Source organism: Leuresthes tenuis, unplaced genomic scaffold (genome assembly GCF_036924035.1).
Source record: "Leuresthes tenuis unplaced genomic scaffold, fLeuTen1.0.hap1 SCAF_12, whole genome shotgun sequence".
Classification (NCBI taxonomy): domain Eukaryota; kingdom Metazoa; phylum Chordata; class Actinopteri; order Atheriniformes; family Atherinopsidae; genus Leuresthes; species Leuresthes tenuis.
The window spans coordinates 34,863,349-34,887,721 of record NW_027325366.1 but is presented as its reverse complement, the minus strand read 5'-3'; the positions used below and the strand labels follow the sequence as shown (position 1 = coordinate 34,887,721).

Sequence of the window (24,373 nt, the reverse complement as noted above, 5' to 3'; positions counted from 1 at the left end):
AGCAAGGAAATGAGAGAAGGAGGTTGGGGAGGAAGAAGCAGCAGGTCTGAGAGGGGTTAAGAATTGGGGCACAGTCCAGTACAGTGGGATAAGTCTTCTGTCTCAGGAGGCCTCTGCTGCCACTGTGAGAGCGTGGGGGCTCTGTGGGGTTTGTGGGGCCTGAATATTTGTTGAGAGTAACATGTGGAGGCAGAGCACAGATGGTGGTTTCCTATCAGAGGTGATGGAGGATAGATGTGTTCTGTTGCACCAGCCTATGCAGATAAATGGAACTTTAATTCACTCAGGGGTCCTTTGATGGCAAGAGACGGAAGTGTTAACATAGCTTACCACAAACACAGGAGGCAGGGGGAAGACTTAGCATAGCTTAGCACATACACAGGAGGCACAGCTAGGAGGCACAGCTAGGAGGCAAAAGGAAGTGGTAACCTATGGAGGCAGAGCAAAGTGCCAGCATAGCTTACCACAAACACTGGAAATAAAGGGGAGTGTTAGCGTAGCTTAGTGTATACACAGGAGGCAGAAGGAAGTGTTAGCATAGCTTAGCACAACCAATGGAGACAGAGGAAAGTGTTAGCGTAGCTTACCACAAACACTGGAGGCAGAGGGAAGTGTTAGCGTAGCTTAGCACAACCACTGGAGACAAAGGAAAGTGTTAGCGTAGCTTAGCACAACCAATGGAGACAAAGGAAAGTGTTAGCGTAGCTTAGCACAACCAATGGAGACAAAGGAAAGTGTTAGCATAGCTTACCACATACACTGGAGACAAAGGATAGTGTTAGCGTAGCTTAGCACAACCAATGGAGACAAAGGTAAGTGTTAGCGTAACTTAGCACAACCAATGGAGACAAAGGAAAGTGTTAGCGTAGCTTAGCACAACCAATGGAGACAAAGGAAAGTGTTAGCGTAGCTTAGCACAACCAATGGAGACAAAGGAAAGTGTTAGCGTAGCTTAGCACAACCAATGGAGACAAAGGAAAGTGTTAGCGTAGCTTAGCACAACCAATGGAGACAAAGGAAAGTGTTAGCGTAGCTTAGCACGGCAAACACTGGAGACAGGGGGAAGTGTTAGCGTAGCTTAGCACAGCAAACACTGGAGGCAGGGGGAAGTGTTAGCGTAGCTTAGCACAGCAAACACTGGAGACAGGGGGAAGTGTTAGCGTAGCTTAGCACAGCAAACACTGGAGGCAGGGGGAAGTGTTAGCGTAGCTTAGCACAGCAAACACTGGAGGCAGGGGGAAGTGTTAGCGTAGCTTAGCACAGCAAACACTGGAGACAGGGGGAAGTGTTAGCGTAGCTTAGCACAGCAAACACTGGAGACAGGGGGAAGTGTTAGCGTAGCTTAGCACAGCAAACACTGGAGACAGGGGGAAGTGTTAGCGTAGCTTAGCACAGCAAACACTGGAGGCAGGGGGAAGTGTTAGCGTAGCTTAGCACAGCAAACACTGGAGGCAGGGGGAAGTGTTAGCGTATCTGCACTGTTTGTATGACTTTGCTTGCTTCTGTTTGACGTGTTCAGGTTATGTTTCTTTTATCAGATTCTTTTATCCAAAGGGACTTACAAATGGGGATATAACATTACAGCTAACATCAAAGCTAACAATAAGCTACGTAGAAGGAAAACCAGTAGTGAGGCTCTGTAAAAGGTGACAGGTGTAAGGTAAAAGGTGTAGAAATAGAGTGCAGGCATTCCAGGGAAGGGTCTGCCAGGCTGCAGACCCGCTGGGAGTCAGTAATCCAAAGCAGACTGCAGACTTCATGTGGAGCAGGAGCTTTTAGCACAGTGTTTTCCTGCTGAGTGTCATTAGTTTGTGGACAGTGCTCTGATAGGTGCAGGCAGCTTCTGTTTGAGTCTGAGATCTCAGACTGGGTCCATATGTGCTACCTGCCTCTGTTCTCTATCATAAATCACTTCCAGCCGCTAGGTAGCGACCTTGTTACCACAGCAGCCTGCCTTGCTTCCTCCTCTCCTCCCCCAGCTGTCGCTCAGGTGATCTGCTGTGGGGGAGGGAGACAGCGAGGCATAGTAGGCAGAGGAGGGAGCTGCTTTCATCTCAGTACCTCGCAGCGAGTGGCAGAATGTGGACGCATCACCTGGACGAGGATGGCGGTCTAACGTGGATTACCTGGATGATCCTCGGAGGAGGGGAGCGTGTTGGTTTGGAGACGCCTGCAGGGATAAGAGAGGCTGCTCTCACAGCAGAGGAGGTCATGTTGGTTCTCTTCAACGTCGTTCTGACCAGCACTGAAGCCCCGCCCTCCTTATTCTGGATGATTAATGAACGGAGAGCGGTGATTGGCTGCTCTCATTTGAGTGACAGATGTGGAATTTAACCTTTTAGCTGGGAGATGTACAGGTCACATGACCCCAGGCGACTGGAAACCAACAAGTTGTTGTCGTTTTTCTTCTTCTCTTGTTGTGTTTGTGGGTTCTTCACATTAGTTTGTGTAAACGTGTTTAATTTTCTGCCTGATGCTCGCCATCAGGCGAACGGAGGAAAAGGAGGGTTTGTTCTGATCCACACTTTCTCGTGACCACCTGCCCAGAAACCTCTCTCTTGCTCAGCATCAGAAACAGCTGGAGGCGTCTGTGAGGATGAAGAAGTGAGTGTGTTCTTCCATTCTGAGAGAAAATGTTTGAGGAGGAGGATGACAGCACCGAGGGAGGAGGGAGGAGGGGAAGGAAGATTAATGTGTCTTTGTGAAACGCTGGGTCAGAGGAGGAGGAGGATGGCGGCCTGCGATGTCTCGCGGCTGCTTTGTCCTCGACTCCCTGAATGGACACAAAGATCTTCGGCTCGCAGTGATGCCTCACTCTGCTCTGAAACGCTGCGCAGTTGCAGGTGTGAGTTAGAACAAAATGGCTGATGGCCGCCTGCGTTGCCCCTGGTGACATCTGCCACTCTGCCAGAGTCATGTGACCCGGCAGGCAAATAGCACCCTCAATAGCTTTTGTTTAGGAGGTCAGTGCCTGCTTCCTACCGACACAGATGCCGACCAATCAGAGGGTCTGCAGGTCGTGTGTCAGCAGATGTTCAGGCGTAGAAATAAAGTGTTTAAATCTTCAGGAAACATTTGACCTCCTGCTGTGTGGCAGGCAGGTCCCTCGGGTTTGGATTGGGTCGTGTGCTGGGATCTTTTGCCTGTTTTTGACATATTGATCCACATTGTTTCAAGTGTTCACTGCCAGTAAACTGCTGTGTTTATAAGTTATTAGTTGTTAGTTATTAGTTATTAGTTGTTAGTTATTAGTTGTTAGTTGTTAGTTATTAGTTGTTAGTTATTAGTTATTAGTTATTAGTTGTTAGTTGTTAGTTATTAGTTGTTAGTTATTAGTTATTAGTTATTAGTTATTAGTTGTTAGTTGTTAGTTATTAGTTATTAGTTGTTAGTTGTTAGTTGTTAGTTGTTAGTTGTTAGTTGTAAGTTGTTAGTTATTAGTTGTTAGTTGTTAGTTGTTAGTTATTAGTTGTTAGTTGTTAGTTGTTAGTTATTAGTTATTAGTTGTTAGTTATTAGTTATTAGTTGTTAGTTGTTAGTTGTTAGTTGTTAGTTGTTAGTTGTTAGTTATTAGTTGTTAGTTATTAGTTGTTAGTTGTTAGTTGTTAGTTGTTAGTTGTAAGTTGTTAGTTATTAGTTGTTAGTTGTTAGTTATTAGTTGTTAGTTGTTAGTTGTTAGTTATTAGTTATTAGTTGTTAGTTATTAGTTGTTAGTTGTTAGTTGTTAGTTGTTAGTTGTTAGCAGCTAGTGAGCGAGCATCAGTGCAGACTCTTTATAAACAGCGTGTTGTTGCGGTTCATCAGATGAATGAAGCTGAATGCTGCAGCAGCTCAGTGGCTCTCGTGGGGGGGTCACATTATACCCCAACATATACCTTGGACCACACAGCGAGACCCCGTCTCTCAGCTCCTTTCTGAGCCGTGTTTGATCACGGAGGGCTTTACCCGTCTGAACTGGTCACACCTCTTATTAAAACCCGGCCTGTCCCACGCCCCCCCCACCACCCGTCCCCCGCCCCCGCTCTTGGTATTCAGCCCAGGTCAGCAGATTTCATCCCGGCCCACCATGGCTCCCCTTTTAATTTGCACCTGTTGCGCAGTTGTCCGGGAGGCGAGCGGCGGCGGCTGCAGACAAAGATCATATTATGAACAGACTAATCTCCGTGTAGCTGAGGGAGGGGGGGTCTTCTCCTCTATGAGAACCTGTAGCCTCCTGCGGGAGCATTTGGTCTGGAGATAAAATCTGATAAAACACCAGAGAACGCAGATAAAATCTGCAGCAGGACACGAGATAACAGAGCAGAGAACGTCCAGCAGCCTGAGGAGAGGCTGACTGCTCTGGGGAGGAAAATCACCTCTGAGCTCCGGCTGCTGGACGTTCCCATGATGTCATCTGCATCAGCCGGTGCTGCTCCATCGCACAACTGACACACAACTGAGACACAACTGAGACACAACTGATACACAACTGAGACACAACTGAGACACAACTGATACACAACTGAGACACAACTGAGACACAACTGAGAAACAACTGAGACACAACTGAGACACAACTGAGAAATAACTGAGACACAACTGAGACACAACTGAGAAACAACTGAGAAACAACTGAGACACAACTGAGAAACAACTGAGACACAACTGAGACACAACTGAGAAACAACTGAGACACAACTGAGAAACAACTGAGACACAACTGAGACACAACTGAGACACAACTGAGACACAACTGAGAAACAACTGAGACACAACTGAGACACAACTGAGAAACAACTGAGACACAACTGAGAAACATCTGAGACACAACTGAGAAACAACTGAGACACAACTGAGACACAACTGAGACACAACTGAGACACAACTGAGAAACAACTGAGACACAACTGATACACAACTGAGACACAACTGATACACAACTGAGACACAACTGAGAAACAACTGAGACACAACTGAGACACAACTGAGAAACAACTGAGAAACAACTGAGACACAACTGAGACACAACTGAGAAACAACTGAGACACAACTGATACACAACTGAGACACAACTGAGACACAACTGAGAAACAACTGAGACACAACTGAGACACAACTGAGAAATAACTGAGACACAACTGAGACACAACTGAGAAACAACTGAGAAACAACTGAGACACAACTGAGAAACAACTGACACACAACTGAGACACAACTGAGAAACAACTGAGACACAACTGAGAAACAACTGAGAAACAACTGAGACACAACTGAGACACAACTGAGAAACATCTGAGACACAACTGAGAAACAACTGAGACACAACTGAGACACAACTGAGAAACAACTGAGACACAACTGAGAAACAACTGAGACACAACTGAGAAACAACTGAGACACAACTGAGACACAACTGAGACACAACTGAGACACAACTGAGAAACATCTGAGACACAACTGAGAAACAACTGAGACACAACTGAGACACAACTGAGAAACAACTGAGACACAACTGAGAAACAACTGAGACACAACTGAGAAACAACTGAGACACAACTGAGACACAACTGAGACACAACTGAGACACAACTGAGACACAACTGAGAAACAACTGAGACACAACTGAGACACAACTGAGAAACAACTGAGACACAACTGAGAAACATCTGAGACACAACTGAGAAACAACTGAGACACAACTGAGACACAACTGAGACACAACTGAGACACAACTGAGAAACAACTGAGACACAACTGATACACAACTGAGACACAACTGATACACAACTGAGACACAACTGAGAAACAACTGAGACACAACTGAGACACAACTGAGAAACAACTGAGACACAACTGAGACACAACTGAGAAACATCTGAGACACAACTGAGAAACAACTGAGACACAACTGAGACACAACTGAGACACAACTGAGACACAACTGAGAAACAACTGAGACACAACTGATACACAACTGAGACACAACTGATACACAACTGAGACACAACTGAGAAACAACTGAGACACAACTGAGACACAACTGAGAAACAACTGAGAAACAACGACACACAACTGAGACACAACTGAGACACAACTGAGACACAACTGAGAAACAACTGAGACACAACTGAGACACAACTGAGAAACAACTGAGACACAACTGAGACACAACTGAGAAACAACTGAGACACAACTGAGAAACAACTGAGACACAACTGAGACACAACTGAGACACAACTGAGACACAACTGAGAAACAACTGAGACACAACTGATACACAACTGAGACACAACTGATACACAACTGAGACACAACTGAGAAACAACTGAGACACAACTGAGACACAACTGACACACAACTGAGACACAACTGATACACAACTGAGACACAACTGAGACACAACTGAGAAACAACTGAGAAACAACGACACACAACTGAGACACAACTGAGACACAACTGAGACACAACTGAGAAACAACTGAGACACAACTGAGACACAACTGAGACACAACTGAGAAACAACTGAGACACAACTGAGAAACAACTGAGACACAACTGAGACACAACTGAGAAACAACTGACACACAACTGAGACACAACTGAGAAACAACTGAGACACAACTGAGACACAACTGAGACACAACTGAGACACAACTGAGAAACAACTGAGACACAACTGAGACACAACTGAGACACAACTGAGACACAACGACACACAACTGACACACAACTGAGAAACAACTGAGAAACAACTGAGACACAACTGAGAAACAACTGACACACAACTGAGACACAACTGAGACACAACTGAGACACAACTGAGAAACAACTGACACACAACTGACACACAACTGAGAAACAACTGAGAAACAACTGAGACACAACTGAGAAACAACTGAGACACAACGACACACAACTGACACACAACTGAGAAACAACTGAGAAACAACTGAGACACAACTGAGAAACAACTGAGACACAACTGAGACACAACTGAGACACAACGACACACAACTGACACACAACTGAGAAACAACTGAGAAACAACTGAGACACAACTGAGAAACAACTGAGACACAACTGAGAAACAACTGAGACACAACTGAGACACAACTGAGAAACAACTGACACACAACTGAGACACAACTGAGAAACAACTGAGACACAACTGAGACACAACTGAGACACAACTGAGACACAACTGAGAAACAACTGAGACACAACTGAGACACAACTGAGACACAACTGAGACACAACGACACACAACTGAGACACAACTGAGACACAACGACACACAACTGACACACAACTGACACACAACTGAGACACAACTGAGATACAACTGAGAAACAACTGAGACACAACGACACACAACTGACACACAACTGAGAAACAACTGAGAAACAACTGACACACAACTGAGACACAACTGAGACACAACTGAGACACAACTGATACACAACTGAGACACAACTGAGACACAACTGAGACACAACTGAGAAACAACTGAGACACAACTGAGAAACAACTGAGACACAACTGAGACACAACTGAGACACAACTGAGACACAACTGAGAAACAACTGACACACAACTGAGACACAACTGAGACACAACTGAGACACAACTGAGAAACAACTGAGACACAACTGAGACACAACTGAGAAACAACTGAGAAACAACTGAGAAACAACTGAGACACAACTGAGACACAACTGAGACACAACTGAGAAACAACTGAGACACAACTGAGACACAACTGAGACACAACTGAGAAACAACTGAGACACAACTGAGAAACAACTGAGACACAACTGAGACACAACTGAGAAACAACTGAGACACAACTGAGACACAACTGAGAAACAACTGACACACAACTGAGACACAACTGAGAAACAACTGAGACACAACTGAGAAACAACTGAGACACAACTGAGACACAACTGAGAAACAACTGACACACAACTGAGACACAACTGAGACACAACTGAGACACAACTGAGAAACAACTGAGACACAACTGAGAAACAACTGAGACACAACTGAGACACAACTGAGACACAACTGAGAAACAACTGAGACACAACTGAGACACAACTGATACACAACTGAGACACAACTGATACACAACTGAGACACAACTGAGAAACAACTGAGACACAACTGAGACACAACTGAGACACAACTGAGAAACAACTGAGACACAACTGAGACACAACTGAGACACAACTGATACACAACTGAGACACAACTGAGACACAACTGAGAAACAACTGAGACACAACTGAGACACAACTGAGAAACAACTGAGACACAACTGAGAAACAACTGAGACACAACTGAGATACAACTGACACACAACTGACACACAACTGAGACACAACTGAGAAACAACTGAGACACAACTGAGAAACAACTGAGACACAACTGAGACACAACTGAGACACAACTGAGAAACAACTGACACACAACTGAGACACAACTGAGACACAACTGAGACACAACTGAGAAACAACTGAGACACAACTGAGAAACAACTGAGACACAACTGAGACACAACTGAGACACAACTGAGACACAACTGAGAAACAACTGAGACACAACTGAGAAACAACTGAGACACAACTGAGAAACAACTGAGACACAACTGAGACACAACTGAGAAACAACTGACACACAACTGAGACACAACTGAGAAACAACTGAGACACAACTGAGAAACAACTGAGACACAACTGAGACACAACTGAGACACAACTGAGAAACAACTGACACACAACTGAGACACAACTGAGACACAACTGAGACACAACTGAGAAACAACTGAGACACAACTGAGAAACAACTGAGACACAACTGAGACACAACTGAGAAACAACTGAGACACAACTGAGACACAACTGATACACAACTGAGACACAACTGATACACAACTGAGACACAACTGAGAAACAACTGAGACACAACTGAGACACAACTGAGAAACAACTGAGAAACAACGACACACAACTGAGACACAACTGAGACACAACTGAGACACAACTGAGAAACAACTGAGACACAACTGAGAAACAACTGAGACACAACTGAGACACAACTGAGACACAACTGAGAAACAACTGAGACACAACTGAGACACAACTGAGAAACAACTGAGAAACAACTGACACACAACTGAGACACAACTGAGACACAACTGATACACAACTGAGACACAACTGAGACACAACTGAGAAACAACTGAGACACAACTGAGACACAACTGAGAAACAACTGACACACAACTGAGACACAACTGAGACACAACTGATACACAACTGAGACACAACTGAGAAACAACTGAGAAACAACGACACACAACTGAGACACAACTGAGACACAACTGAGACACAACTGAGAAACAACTGAGACACAACTGAGAAACAACTGAGACACAACTGAGACACAACTGAGACACAACTGAGAAACAACTGAGACACAACTGAGACACAACTGAGAAACAACTGAGAAACAACTGACACACAACTGAGACACAACTGAGACACAACTGATACACAACTGAGACACAACTGAGACACAACTGAGAAACAACTGAGACACAACTGAGAAACAACTGAGACACAACTGAGACACAACTGAGACACAACTGAGACACAACTGAGAAACAACTGATACACAACTGATACACAACTGAGACACAACTGATACACAACTGAGACACAACTGAGAAACAACTGAGACACAACTGAGACACAACTGAGAAACAACTGAGAAACAACGACACACAACTGAGACACAACTGAGACACAACTGAGACACAACTGAGAAACAACTGAGACACAACTGAGACACAACTGAGAAACAACTGAGACACAACTGAGACACAACTGAGAAACAACTGAGACACAACTGAGAAACAACTGAGACACAACTGAGACACAACTGAGACACAACTGAGACACAACTGAGAAAAAACTGAGACACAACTGATACACAACTGAGAAACAACTGAGACACAACTGATACACAACTGAGACACAACTGATACACAACTGAGACACAACTGAGAAACAACTGAGACACAACTGAGACACAACTGAGACACAACTGAGAAACAACTGAGAAACAACGACACACAACTGAGACACAACTGAGACACAACTGAGACACAACTGAGAAACAACTGAGACACAACTGAGAAACAACTGAGACACAACTGAGACACAACTGAGACACAACTGAGAAACAACTGAGACACAACTGAGACACAACTGAGAAACAACTGACACACAACTGAGACACAACTGAGACACAACTGATACACAACTGAGACACAACTGAGACACAACTGAGAAACAACTGAGACACAACTGAGACACAACTGAGACACAACTGAGACACAACTGAGAAACAACTGAGAAACAACTGAGAAACAACTGAGACACAACTGAGACACAACGACACACAACTGACACACAACTGAGAAACAACTGAGAAACAACTGACACACAACTGAGACACAACGACACACAACTGAGACACAACTGAGACACAACGACACACAACTGACACACAACTGACACACAACTGAGACACAACTGAGATACAACTGAGAAACAACTGAGACACAACGACACACAACTGACACACAACTGAGAAACAACTGAGACACAACTGAGAAACAACTGAGACACAACTGAGACACAACTGAGACACAACGACACACAACTGACACACAACTGAGAAACAACTGAGAAACAACTGACACACAACTGAGACACAACGACACACAACTGAGACACAACTGAGACACAACGACACACAACTGACACACAACTGACACACAACTGAGACACAACTGAGATACAACTGAGAAACAACTGAGACACAACGACACACAACTGACACACAACTGAGAAACAACTGAGAAACAACTGACACACAACTGAGATACAACTGACACACAACTGAGAAACAACTGAGACACAACTGAGAAACAACTGAGAAACAACTGAGACACAACTGAGAAACAACTGAGACACAACTGAGACACAACTGAGACACAACTGAGAAACAACTGACACACAACTGAGACACAACTGAGAAACAACTGAGACACAACTGAGAAACAACTGATACACAACTGAGACACAACTGAGACACAACTGAGAAACAACTGAGACACAACTGAGACACAACTGAGACACAACTGAGAAACAACTGACACACAACTGAGACACAACTGAGAAACAACTGAGACACAACTGAGAAACAACTGATACACAACTGAGACACAACTGAGACACAACTGAGACACAACTGAGACACAACTGAGACACAACTGAGAAACAACTGAGACACAACTGATACACAACTGAGACACAACTGAGACACAACTGAGAAACAACTGAGACACAACTGAGACACAACTGAGAAACAACTGAGAAACAACTGAGACACAACTGAGACACAACTGAGACACAACTGAGACACAACTGAGAAACAACTGAGACACAACTGAGACACAACTGAGACACAACTGAGAAACAACTGAGACACAACTGAGACACAACGACACACAACTGACACACAACTGAGACACAACTGAGAAACAACTGACACACAACTGAGACACAACTGAGACACAACTGAGACACAACTGAGAAACAACTGAGACACAACTGAGACACAACTGAGACACAACTGAGACACAACGACACACAACTGACACACAACTGAGAAACAACTGAGAAACAACTGACACACAACTGAGACACAACGACACACAACTGAGACACAACTGAGACACAACTGAGACACAACGACACACAACTGAGACACAACTGACACACAACTGAGACACAACGACACACAACTGACACACAACTGACACACAACTGAGATACAACTGAGAAACAACTGAGACACAACGACACACAACTGACACACAACTGAGAAACAACTGAGAAACAACTGACACACAACTGAGACACAACGACACACAACTGAGACACAACTGAGACACAACTGAGACACAACGACACACAACTGAGACACAACTGACACACAACTGAGACACAACGACACACAACTGACACACAACTGACACACAACTGAGATACAACTGAGAAACAACTGAGACACAACTGAGAAACAACTGACACACAACTGAGACACAACGACACACAACTGAGACACAACTGAGACACAACGACACACAACTGAGACACAACTGACACACAACTGAGACACAACGACACACAACTGACACACAACTGAGAAACAACTGAGACACAACGACACACAACTGACACACAACTGAGAAACAACTGAGAAACAACTGAGACACAACTGAGACACAACTGAGACACAACTGAGAAACAACTGAGACACAACTGACACACAACTGAGACACAACGACACACAACTGAGACACAACTGAGACACAACGACACACAACTGAGACACAACTGACACACAACTGAGACACAACGACACACAACTGACACACAACTGAGAAACAACTGAGACACAACGACACACAACTGACACACAACTGAGAAACAACTGAGAAACAACTGAGACACAACTGAGACACAACTGAGAAACAACTGAGAAACAACTGAGACACAACTGACACACAACTGAGAAACAACTGAGACACAACTGATACACAACTGATACACAACGACACACAACTTAGACACAACTGAGAAACAACTGAGACACAACTGACACACAACTGAGACACAACGACACACAACTGAGACACAACTGAGACACAACGACACACAACTGAGACACAACTGAGACACAACGACACACAACTGACACACAACTGAGAAACAACTGAGACACAACGACACACAACTGACACACAACTGAGAAACAACTGAGAAACAACTGAGACACAACTGAGACACAACTGAGACACAACTGAGACACAACTGAGACACAACTGAGATACAACTGAGAAACAACTGAGACACAACGACACACAACTGAGAAACAACTGAGACACAACTGAGACACAACTGAGACACAACTGAGATACAACTGAGACACAACTGAGACACAACGACACACAACTGAGACACAACTGAGACACAACTGAGACACAACTGAGATACAACTGAGAAACAACTGAGACACAACGACACACAACTGAGAAACAACTGAGACACAACTGAGACACAACTGAGACACAACGACACACAACTGAGACACAACTGAGACACAACTGAGACACAACTGACACACAACTGAGACACAACGACACACAACTGAGACACAACTGACACACAACTGAGACACAACTGAGACACAACTGACACACAACTGAGACACAACTGACACACAACTGAGACACAACTGAGACACAACTGAGACACAACTGAGACACAACTGAGACACAACTGAGACACAACGACACACAACTGACACACAACTGAGAAACAACTGAGACACAACGACACACAACTGACACACAACTGAGAAACAACTGAGAAACAACTGAGACACAACTGAGACACAACGACACACAACTGACACACAACTGAGAAACAACTGAGACACAACGACACACAACTGACACACAACTGAGAAACAACTGAGAAACAACTGAGACACAACTGAGACACAACTGAGACACAACTGAGAAACAACTGAGACACAACTGAGACACAACTGAGACACAACGACACACAACTGAGACACAACTGAGACACAACTGAGACACAACGACACACAACTGACACACAACTGAGAAACAACTGAGACACAACGACACACAACTGACACACAACTGAGAAACAACTGAGAAACAACTGAGACACAACTGAGACACAACTGAGAAACAACTGAGACACAACGACACACAACTGAGAAACAACTGAGACACAACTGAGACACAACTGAGACACAACGACACACAACTGACACACAACTGAGACACAACTGAGACACAACGACACACAACTGAGACACAACTGAGAAACAACTGAGACACAACTGAGAAACAACTGAGACACAACTGAGACACAACTGAGACACAACTGATACACAACTGACACACAGGTGACACAGAAACACACAAAGAAGAAAAGAACTGTCAGCTTTTACTGTCACCATCACAGCAGATTACACTCTGTGTGCTAACTGCTCTTCTTCTTCTTCTTCTTCTTCTGTTTCAGTCCTGAACTATGACAACGTGGTGGAGACCACCTCAGAAACCGATGAGGAGGACAGGACGCTGCAGAGCGAGGAAAACAGCTTTGCTAATGGAGGAGGAGAGGATGAAGAGACGAGCAGCCCAGCTGGCGTTCCCGCCCTGGAGGCATCACCCCGGGTCGGTTACGCTCTGCTTTCCCACCGGGATCAGGAGGGCTTCGAGGGCCACGAGGAGGCGCAGAACTGGAGGCCAGAGGAGGACGGAGGTCTGGGTGAGTTTCTGTGGGAGGAAGTCACATGTTACACAACAAACGTCCAGTGTGACAGGACGAAGTGATTGTCTGTAACAGTGATATGGTAAAACATATTATCAGGGTGGCTATATTGATCAATTATGATCACGATTAAGTTTGTTGGCAGTATAATAATAATTATGATAAAATCAAACTTATACAGTTAAACTAAAGTAGTGTTAACACTCAGCGCTGCAAACAGACTGAGAAACAAGTTTTCTCTCCTTGAAATGAAATAAAAACTGTGAATGTAAAACTCAAATTCTAAATAAAGTCTAGATCACATGACTCTTTACATTTAAACTGTATATTTAAATCATTTCCATCCTCAGTCCACTCGTAGGTCATTTTTTTCGTAGGGTTTCCTTGGCGGTTATCAACCACCTTGGAGGTGCATTACCGCCAACTAGTGGCCTGGAGTGTTTTTAGGGATCCGCAGCTGACTGAAAAGTCTCAGCTGATCATAGAGACCAGCTTTACATCACAGTGCTACACGGCCACCAACCACAAACTGATGAACCAGAACTTTGTGGTTCATCAGAATCAGATGTGAAAAGTGTTTGTTTTGTGTTTGTGTGACAGATCATAGGAGTGATGAGCTGGATGCTGTGGGTCCAGAGGAGTCTCTGCAGACTGCGGGAGACGGTGCAGGTGAGCTCAACACGTGTCAATAATCACATACAATATTCCAACCAACCAACGACAGGCGAGACCAGCATCGGTTCATTCACTGAGGAGCAACAACCAACTGCATAAATACAGTTAATCTTTTCGTGGAATATTTAATTACTGTAACTTGGATTAAACTGGATTAAAACATCCCCATTTTCACTGTTTGTTGATTCTTTGTTGGACTCAAACTTTTTGTCTTTGAGTCTCATCAAGATGATTCAGTGTATGTACAGCTTTCATATATTTCCTTGCACTCATGGTGATTGTGTTTCTTGGCATTCTGATGCTGAACTCTGTGTTTCCTGTTCAGTGAAGCGACTGGAAGGCTTCCCTGAGCTCGATGAGTACTTCCTGAAACGGAAACTGGAAGATAGTGACGGTCACCCGGCAACCATCGCTGAGTACCTGCAGCGCAGCGACACTGCCATCATTTACCCAGAAGCCCCAGAGGAAGTAACACGGCTGGGCACACCTGAGGCCGTGGGTCAGGACGAGAGTGAACAAGGTGAGAGAACAAAAACAACACGTTTTATTTTGAAAATGAGGTGAGAGAAATACTTAAAAAATCTGTTTAGTTTAGTTTCACCTTCAAAATAAAAGCCGGTAAAGACATGACTTTTGGTTTGACGAGGTCACAGGGAGAACTGATGGAGGATGAATTAAAGTGTAATTTGGTGACCTCTGACCCCGTCCCACAGACCTGCCGCCCGGCGCCGCTGCCGACTTCGCTCAGCTGCTCACGTGTCCATACTGCGAGCGCGGCTACAAGCGGCTGACGTCCCTGAAGGAGCACATCAAGTATCGACATGAGAAGCACGAGGAGGGCCTCGCCTGCCCACTGTGCGCCGACACCTTCATCCAGCGCGCCCAGTTGGAGCGTCACATGACTACACACAAGCCTGCCACAGACCAGGTGAGCACACACAGCGAGCTGCTGACTCATCAGGTTTAAAGACGGTGACTTATTGGTTCCAGGAGCTTCTTGTTCTTGAGGTTTAGGAGGTCAGTCTGTCTGGATTAAATATTTATTTGTGTCCAGATGAATAAAGTTTGGGTTTTTCTGATCATTGTGGTGTGTCAGGCTGAGGTTTCTGTCACAACCCCCCCCCCGCCCCTCTGTGGAGACTTCCTTCATGATGATGAGCAGCGGCCCGCCCAGCAGCTGCAGAGCATCATGTGTGGGCGGAGCCGCTATCAGCTGCCGCTGCTGGAACAGATTTGATTTGAGCTGCTGGTGTGTTTCTGTGAGCAGCCTGTGAACGCAACTCAGGGTGTCACACTGTGATCTAATCATGAGGCGGTGTTAAACGCTTCCTGCACACGCCTGTTTGCTGCCCCTCATGATCCAAAATGCTCATTAGAGTCGGTTACTGAGCACTGACTTATACAATTTTCCAATTACACTCTGATTATAATGAGATTTCCTTAGATCAGACCTCATATCTCCTCACATCGCAGACTGACCCCCCCACCAGAGCTAACCTGGAACAGATGGTCTTTTTCCCGCTGGGCTCAAGAACCATAATCCTCTAAGTGGCTGTTTATTTGTGTACTTCCTGAGTTAAACTGTTAAAGAGAGACAAACTGAGATCAGCTGTTCAGAGTGAGTGTAACCACCACAGCTGAGGATCTGAGCTGCGACCTGCCGCCTTCCATCTCTGCTGCACTCTGCAAACAGAAACTGCGTCTTATCCTTCCAAAACTTTATTTAAATGGTTACAACCATTTAAATAAAGTTTAAAAGGTTCAACAAAGATGAACACAAACAATCTGAGGCTGAGTGCATGGAGGGATGGATGGAGGGATAGAGGAATGGATGGAGAGATAGAGGAATGGATGGAGGGATGGAGGAATGGATGGATGGATAGAGGAATGGATAGAGGAATGGATGGAGGGATGGAGGAATGGATGGATAGAGGAATGGATGGAGGGATAGAGGAATGGATGGAGGGATGGAGGAATGGATGGATGGATAGAGGAATGGATAGAGGAATGGATGGAGGGATAGAGGAATGGATGGAGGGATAGAGGAATGGATGGAGGGATGGAGGAATGGATGGATGGATAGAGGAATGGATAGAGGAATGGATGGAGGGATGGAGGAATGGATGGATAGAGGAATGGATGGAGGGATAGAGGAATGGATGGAGGGATGGAGGAATGGATGGATGGATAGAGGAATGGATAGAGGAATGGATGGAGGGATAGAGGAATGGATGGAGGGATAGAGGAATGGATGGAGGGATGGAGGAATGGATGGATGGATAGAGGAATGGATAGAGGAATGGATGGAGGGATGGAGGAATGGATGGATAGAGGAATGGATGGATGGAGGGATAGAGGAATGGATGGAGGGATAGAGGAATGGATGGATGGAGGGATAGAGGAATGGATGGAGGGATAGAGGAATGGATAGAGGAATGGATGGAGGGATAGAGGAATGGATGGAGGGATAGAGGAATGGATGGAGGGATGGAGGAATGGATGGATGGATAGAGGAATGGATAGAGGAATGGATGGAGGGATGGAGGAATGGATGGATAGAGGAATGGATGGATGGAGGGATAGAGGAATGGATGGAGGGATAGAGGAATGGATGGATGGAGGGATGGATGGAGGGATAGAAGAATGGATGGAGGGATAGAGGAATGGATGGATGGATGGAGGGATGGATGGAGGGATAGACGAATGGATGGAGGGATAGAGGAATGGATGGAGGGATAGACGAATGGATGGAGGGATAGAGGAATGGATGGAGGGATAGAGGAATGGATGGAGGGATAGAAGAATGGATGGAGGGATAGAGGAATGGATGGATGGATGGAGGGATGGATGGAGGGATAGACGAATGGATGGAGGGATAGAGGAATGGATGGAGGGATAGAGGAATGGATGGAGGGATAGAAGAATGGATGGAGGGATAGAGGAATGGATGGATGGATGGAGGGATGGATGGAGGGATAGACGAATGGATGGAGGGATAGAGGAATGGATGGAGGGATAGAGGAATGGATGGAGGGATAGAAGAATGGATGGAGGGATAGAGGAATGGAGGGATGGATGGAGGGATAGACGAATGGATGGAGGGATAGAGGAATGGATGGAGGGATAGAGGAATGGATGGAGGGATAGAGGAATGGATGGAGGGATGGAGGAATGGATGGAGGGATGGATGGAGGGATAGAGGAATGGATGGAGGGATAGAGGAATGGATGGAGGGATGGATGGAGGGATAGAGGAATGGATGGATGGATGGAGGGATGGATGGAGGGATAGACGAATGGATGGAGGGATAGAGGAATGGATGGAGGGATAGAGGAATGGATGGATGGATGGAGGGATGGATGGAGGGATAGACGAATGGATGGAGGGATAGAGGAATGGATGGAGGGATAGAGGAATCGATGGAGGGATAGAGGAATGGATGGAGGGATAGAGGAATGGATGGAGGGATAGAGGAATGGATGGAGGGATGGAGGAATGGATGGAGGGATGGATGGAGGGATAGAGGAATGGATGGATGGATGGAGGGATGGATGGAGGGATAGACGAATGGATGGAGGGATAGAGGAATGGATGGAGGGATAGAGGAATGGATGGATGGATGGAGGGATGGATGGAGGGATAGACGAATGGATGGAGGGATAGAGGAATGGATGGAGGGATAGAGGAATCGATGGAGGGATAGAGGAATGGATGGAGGGATAGAGGAATGGATGGAGGGATAGAGGAATGGATGGAGGGATGGAGGAATGGATAGAGGAATGGATGGAGGGATAGAGGAATGGATGGAGGGATGGAGGAATGGATGGAGGGATATCTTGTTGGGTGGATGAACAGATGTATGATGGATAAGTTGTTGAATGGATGGATGATGGGAAGGGTGGATCATTTTTTGGATGGATAGAGGAACTGTTTCATGTATTAATCGTCACTGGAGTGGAGCTCAATAATCAGCCCGACTGACGTGATTCCTGTTCAGCGTGTGTTCCTCCATCTTTAACTTGGTTAATGAACGTCAAAGCAACACAAGTGCAGAAGCTTTTTATCAGCTCAGTAAAGCAGAAATGAGTGTTCAGGTTTGTGTTTCTCTGAGACGAAATGATTTAAGCTCCCACTCTGCTGTGGGGGGACACTGTTTATGTTTGTTTATCTCTGTATTTGCATTTCAAATGTTGGGAATGCACCTCCACCAGAAAGTGTTACCTCTGAGCAGCGTCAGCCCACGCTGTTTCTCAGAATGCCTTTCACTCTGAGTTCCAGCAGAATCTGTCACCATCACATCTGCTCTCCCCTCTGCTTGTGTTCCCTCTCTGCTTGACTCCCACTCCTCCTCCATCACATCAAATCTGTTTTTCTCTCTGCAGCCACCGCTTCTCAGTGATGGAGCTGGAAACCGCAAGTTCAAATGCAGTGAGTGCGGAAAAGCCTTTAAGTACAAGCACCACCTGAAGGAGCATCTTCGCATTCACAGCGGTGAGTGGAGCCGACTGTGGATGAAGGGCCAGACTATTGTCTGAAACAGCTGACAGTGAAGGGTTAAACACAGCCTTCTGTCATCTTTATATTTACATGTTTACGTCAACTTAGAGTTCTTAAGTCAGTCGGCTGAAATGCTGACTGTTTTCACATTCAACTGACGAAGCTGCTCTGTCATAACAGCACCTGTGGGCTGCTGGAAAATTTTCAGTATGGAGGGAAAAGTCAGTAAAGACCAAAGGAGCTGTTTCTGACAGATGTTTTTACTGTTCATAGTATCTGACGGTGCTCATCATCAGTCATCATTAACCATCAATAACAACATGTCAGGGTTTCATTAGTTTCATAACCTCTGCAGGTTTTTGGTGATAAAACCAAAATACAGCTGCAACAAAGAATTAATTTATTCTTAGATCAGTCTGCTGAAAGAGTACAACCACACGGCACTTACAAAGATGATTCTTCTTATGGAATTTGTGTAAAGCTGTAAATGGTAAATGGACTTGTGCAGCGCTTTTCTAGTCTAACTGACCACTCAAAGCGCTTCACTACATGCTGCATTCAAACACTCTTAAGATATAACTACGTGCTTTCTAAGCATTCACACACATTCATACCCCCAATGATACACTGGGGGGGCAACGTGGGGTTCAGTGTCTTGCCCAAGGACGCTTCGACATGTATCCGGGAAGCCAGAGTCGAGCCACCGACCTTCCGATTGGTGGGCGACTGCTCTTCCTCCTGAGCTACAGCCGCCCTGTATGTTTTCATATTCTTTATGTATATGGCATGTAGGTATACATATCTAATAGATGTAGAGACAATACAGAAATAATGTGGGATAAGGTCTCAGTTAAACTGTTTAAAAAAGCAACTATCTGATCTCCTGTTGCTGGATCATGAAAAGAAATCAACTTTTTGTTCTTTTTAGAAACTTAAACCTCTGAATCAGTTTAATTTTTCAAAACTTTCTCCATGAAAAACATACCCGTTGATCTGATGGTGGCCTGCTAGCAGAGTTTGTACAGTTTCAGAGCGAATCTTAATCAAACTGAACAGTGTTTGTGGGCGTAAAGTAATCCCTGTGTTATGTTGCAGGCGAGAAGCCATATGAATGCTCCAACTGTAAGAAGCGCTTCTCTCACTCTGGATCCTACAGTTCACACATCAGCAGCAAGAAATGCATTGGCTTGGTCGCCCTCAACGGACGAGTACGCAACGGAAACAATGGCAAATCTGGCTCCTCCCCAAATTCCACAACCTCGTCACCCGGAAGCCCCGCCCTTGCCCATCTTCGACACAAACTGGAAAATGGGCGAACATTCGTCCCACAGGAGCAGCAGGGTCAACTGGACATCAAAGCAGAGCCGATGGACTTTAATGAATATCGACTGCTAATGGCCTCGCAGCACGTTTTTGGAGGACCAGGGGTCTACCTGAATGGTCATGGAGGAAGTCCACTGGGCCTCCATAGCTCAACCCAGAACCACCTTCAACACCTGGGAGGCATGGGCCTAGACCTCCCCTTGCTGGGCTATGCGGGGCCTCTTGGGAACAACCTGAGTGAGGTGCAGAGGGTGCTTCAGATCGTGGACAACACTGTGTGCAGACAGAAGACTGATGGGAATCCAGAGGAGATATCCAAGCTCAGGGCCTATATGAAGGAGCTGGGGGCACAGATGGAGGCCCAGGCCAGTTTCCAGGTGATGACCCACAGCAAACCCACCAAGAGCATCATTGACTACACTCTGGAGAAGGTCAACGAGGCTAAGAACCTAATCCACGAGTCCAAGACACAAGTGGATATCAAGAAGGAGAATATAAACCACTCAGCTGATCTCAACAGTGAAGAAAAGTCCATTGAAGGACAGAACCAGTTTTTGTCATTCTCCTGCCAGTACTGCAAGGAGACCTTCCCCGGACCCATCCCACTGCATCAACATGAGCGCTATCTGTGCAAAATGAACGAGGAGATCAAAGCAGTCCTGCAGCCAGCTGAGAGCAGTCATGCCAGCCGACGGGGGGCACTGGCTGATGAACTGTCCAGTAACGAGGTGGCAACCAGCCCCACCAACTTCTTCAAGGACCATGTGTCAGTGCTCAAGGCCTACTTCGCCATGAACACTGAGCCCAATTCAGATGAGCTGCTCAAGATTTCACTCGCTGTTGGTCTTCCTCAAGAGTTTGTCAAAGAGTGGTTTGCCCAGTGGAAGAGCCAAAACCACCACATGGGCATTATGAGGAAGAAGTCACCTACTCCTGACCACAGTGCACCAAACCACAGCCAATCCCCAATGTCACTTCCTGCCATAGATTTACACGGTGGCTTCACCAATGGTGACACCTCACACAGACTCTCAAAGGCCAACCAGTTTACAGCCAACAGGCAGACAGCAGGGGACAAACCACTAGACCCCATGGACCACTTTAGGAGCAACACTCCATCACCTCTCAACCTCTCCTCCACCTCCTCCAAAAACTCTCAGAGTAGCTCTTACACTCCAAACAGCCTCACCTCTGAGGATGCCCATGGGGACATCCCACTGGATCTATCACTGCCCAAACAAATGGCGCACAAACGTCCTAGACCGAATGGTTTTGTCACCGAGCACAACAAGGAGGTCTCAGCACTTGAACCGGGCTCTGGGCCTTTAGACCATGTCAACATCAAGAAAGAGGTTCTGGGCTCTGATGGTGGAGGGAACTCCATCCACCAGCTGGAGAAAAGCCCCAGTCCCATCTTTGGGATTAATCCCTTTGCTGGCAGCCCCGCCTACACCTCCCTAACACCTCATGGAGCATTTCCTCCACCCACCTTCATGACCCCTGCCCAGGCCACCATTCCAGGCCTCAGGCCCTACCCAGGCCTCGATCCCATGAGCTTCCTGCCCCACATGGCCTACACCTATGCTACCGAGGCCGCAACATTTGCTGAAATGCAGCAGAGGAGAAAATATCAACGAAAAGCAGGTTTCCAGGTAAAACTAGAACACAATATGCATGATATTTTCTTAGATCTTCTCTGTATGGTCAGTTTAGATCAGAGGAGGGCAGCCATAAGCTATGCAGTGCCAGGAGGCCTCAGGTTTACTCACAGGTGATCAAGTGTTCTTCTTTAGCTCTATTTTCGTCTTTGTTCGATTGAAAAACTGCAGATTGCTGGTTCACCATGGCTCATGATCGTGCCTTTTTTGGATGAGAAACATCTCTTGAGATTCAAGAACTTTTCACTCAGGGATAAAAGGACCTGGAGTTTTATCAATAATATTGTTGGGAAATAAATATAAACTATATTTATTTCAGTTTAGATCAGAGCAGTCACCTAACCCTAACCCTATATATATCAGTGACCACAGATGTAATTATCATGTTAATGAGCAGATCTTATCTACCAGTTTTTCTGGTGGAAGATCTGAAGGAAATACAGTCCCATCCACAGATCAGAAGGTTCAATACACTGAATATCTGAATGTTAGCCTAAACCTACATCTGAAGACCAGTTTATTTGTTTTTGACACAGTATAGCGCTGCAGACAAAGTCCACTTATAGATTGAATAATGATGATGACGAAGCCTTCTAAGCATTTCTAAAGGAGATGACATCCAGTAGGAAATGGAGACAAAAATCCATGTTAATACTTTGTGAGGGTTGTCTCTTTTCAACATATAGACCGACAGACTGGCCTGATACTCTTCAAATGAGAAAGGAAATACCAATAAATTCAAGGAACCTTCAGTTCCCTTTATAGTTCCAAACTTTCAAAGAGGAGGAAGTTTTTATTTATTTATTTTCATAGTTTTTCTTGCTGTTGGAAGTAATACCCTCTTTTTTAAACCTAAACTATGTTCAGGATCGTTTTTCACCTCAGAGCAGGTACAGATATGGTATAGGAGTGTGTTCTCAAACGGCCTCTCTGGCTTTGTAAACAGCTCTTAACTTTAGCGCTAAAGCGCAGAGGAATGGATTTAAGACTGAATCCCAATGGCTGCCTACTGTCTGACTTCAGCCTCGTGTTGGTACTGTGAATGCAAACCGAAAATGCTCATGGAGGTAAAGGGTTCACCCCAGACTGTTTGTTCTGACACTAAAAGTGGTGGAAAACAGCCGTATCCTTGTTTCTGGGGGGGTAACCACAGTTTAGTCTTGTCATAGATCATGGACTTCAGTTCACTTGTTGTCTGTCATTATTTGTACACAACCTCCCTTTCCCATATGTCCCCTCTTCCTAAGTGTCTCCTGGATGAAGGGACTTACCCAGGTTGGGCCTTTAAGCCCTGTCCAGACTTGGGATCATGCAGGCAGGAGGGGGGTGGCAGCATAAGGTGTCTCAAAGCGTGAAGTCGACAGGTGTGGGATTATCACTGAAGCTCTGTGTCTGCCTCAGGGGGAGCTGCTGGACGGGACGGTGGACTATCTGTCAGGCTTGGACGACCTGACAGACAGTGACTCGCTGCTCTCCAGGAAGAAGATTAAGAAGACTGAAAGTGGTATGTACGCGTGTGACTTGTGCGACAAAACATTCCAGAAGACCAGTTCCCTCCTAAGACACAAATATGAGCACACAGGTATATATAACATTTGGACACTTCTTTTTACCCCACCCTCCATGCTTCTGTGCACCCTCCTTTCACTTGTCTTCACACTTTTGTTCCTTTCCCTCCTCCTGATTCTTATTGATCACGTAGCTCCCCCTCGTAGCTCTTCTGTTCTCTTGCGTTATTTCTCTGTTCAGCTCTCTCCAAGCCGTGACTTTAACATGTTCCTTTTTTCAGCAGGG

General features: G+C 45.5%; 1 protein-coding gene across 4 annotated transcripts in view; it reads left to right on the top strand.

Moving 5' to 3' along the window:
- Positions 1-24,373, top strand: part of zeb2a (zinc finger E-box binding homeobox 2a) — a 61,401-nt gene that overhangs the window by 30,026 nt on the left and 7,002 nt on the right. For 3 of the 4 annotated variants that reach the window (XM_072397603.1, XM_072397602.1, XM_072397601.1), the window contains 7 exons: positions 14,175-14,423; positions 15,027-15,095; positions 15,427-15,621; positions 15,815-16,029; positions 19,484-19,592; positions 20,694-22,573; positions 23,981-24,161. In XM_072397603.1, the coding sequence (XP_072253704.1) occupies positions 14,175-14,423; positions 15,027-15,095; positions 15,427-15,621; positions 15,815-16,029; positions 19,484-19,592; positions 20,694-22,573; positions 23,981-24,161 (2,898 nt within the window). The remainder of the gene's footprint in view (positions 1-14,174; positions 14,424-15,026; positions 15,096-15,426; positions 15,622-15,814; positions 16,030-19,483; positions 19,593-20,693; positions 22,574-23,980; positions 24,162-24,373) is intronic. The other variant, XM_072397604.1, reaches the window with a different exon arrangement.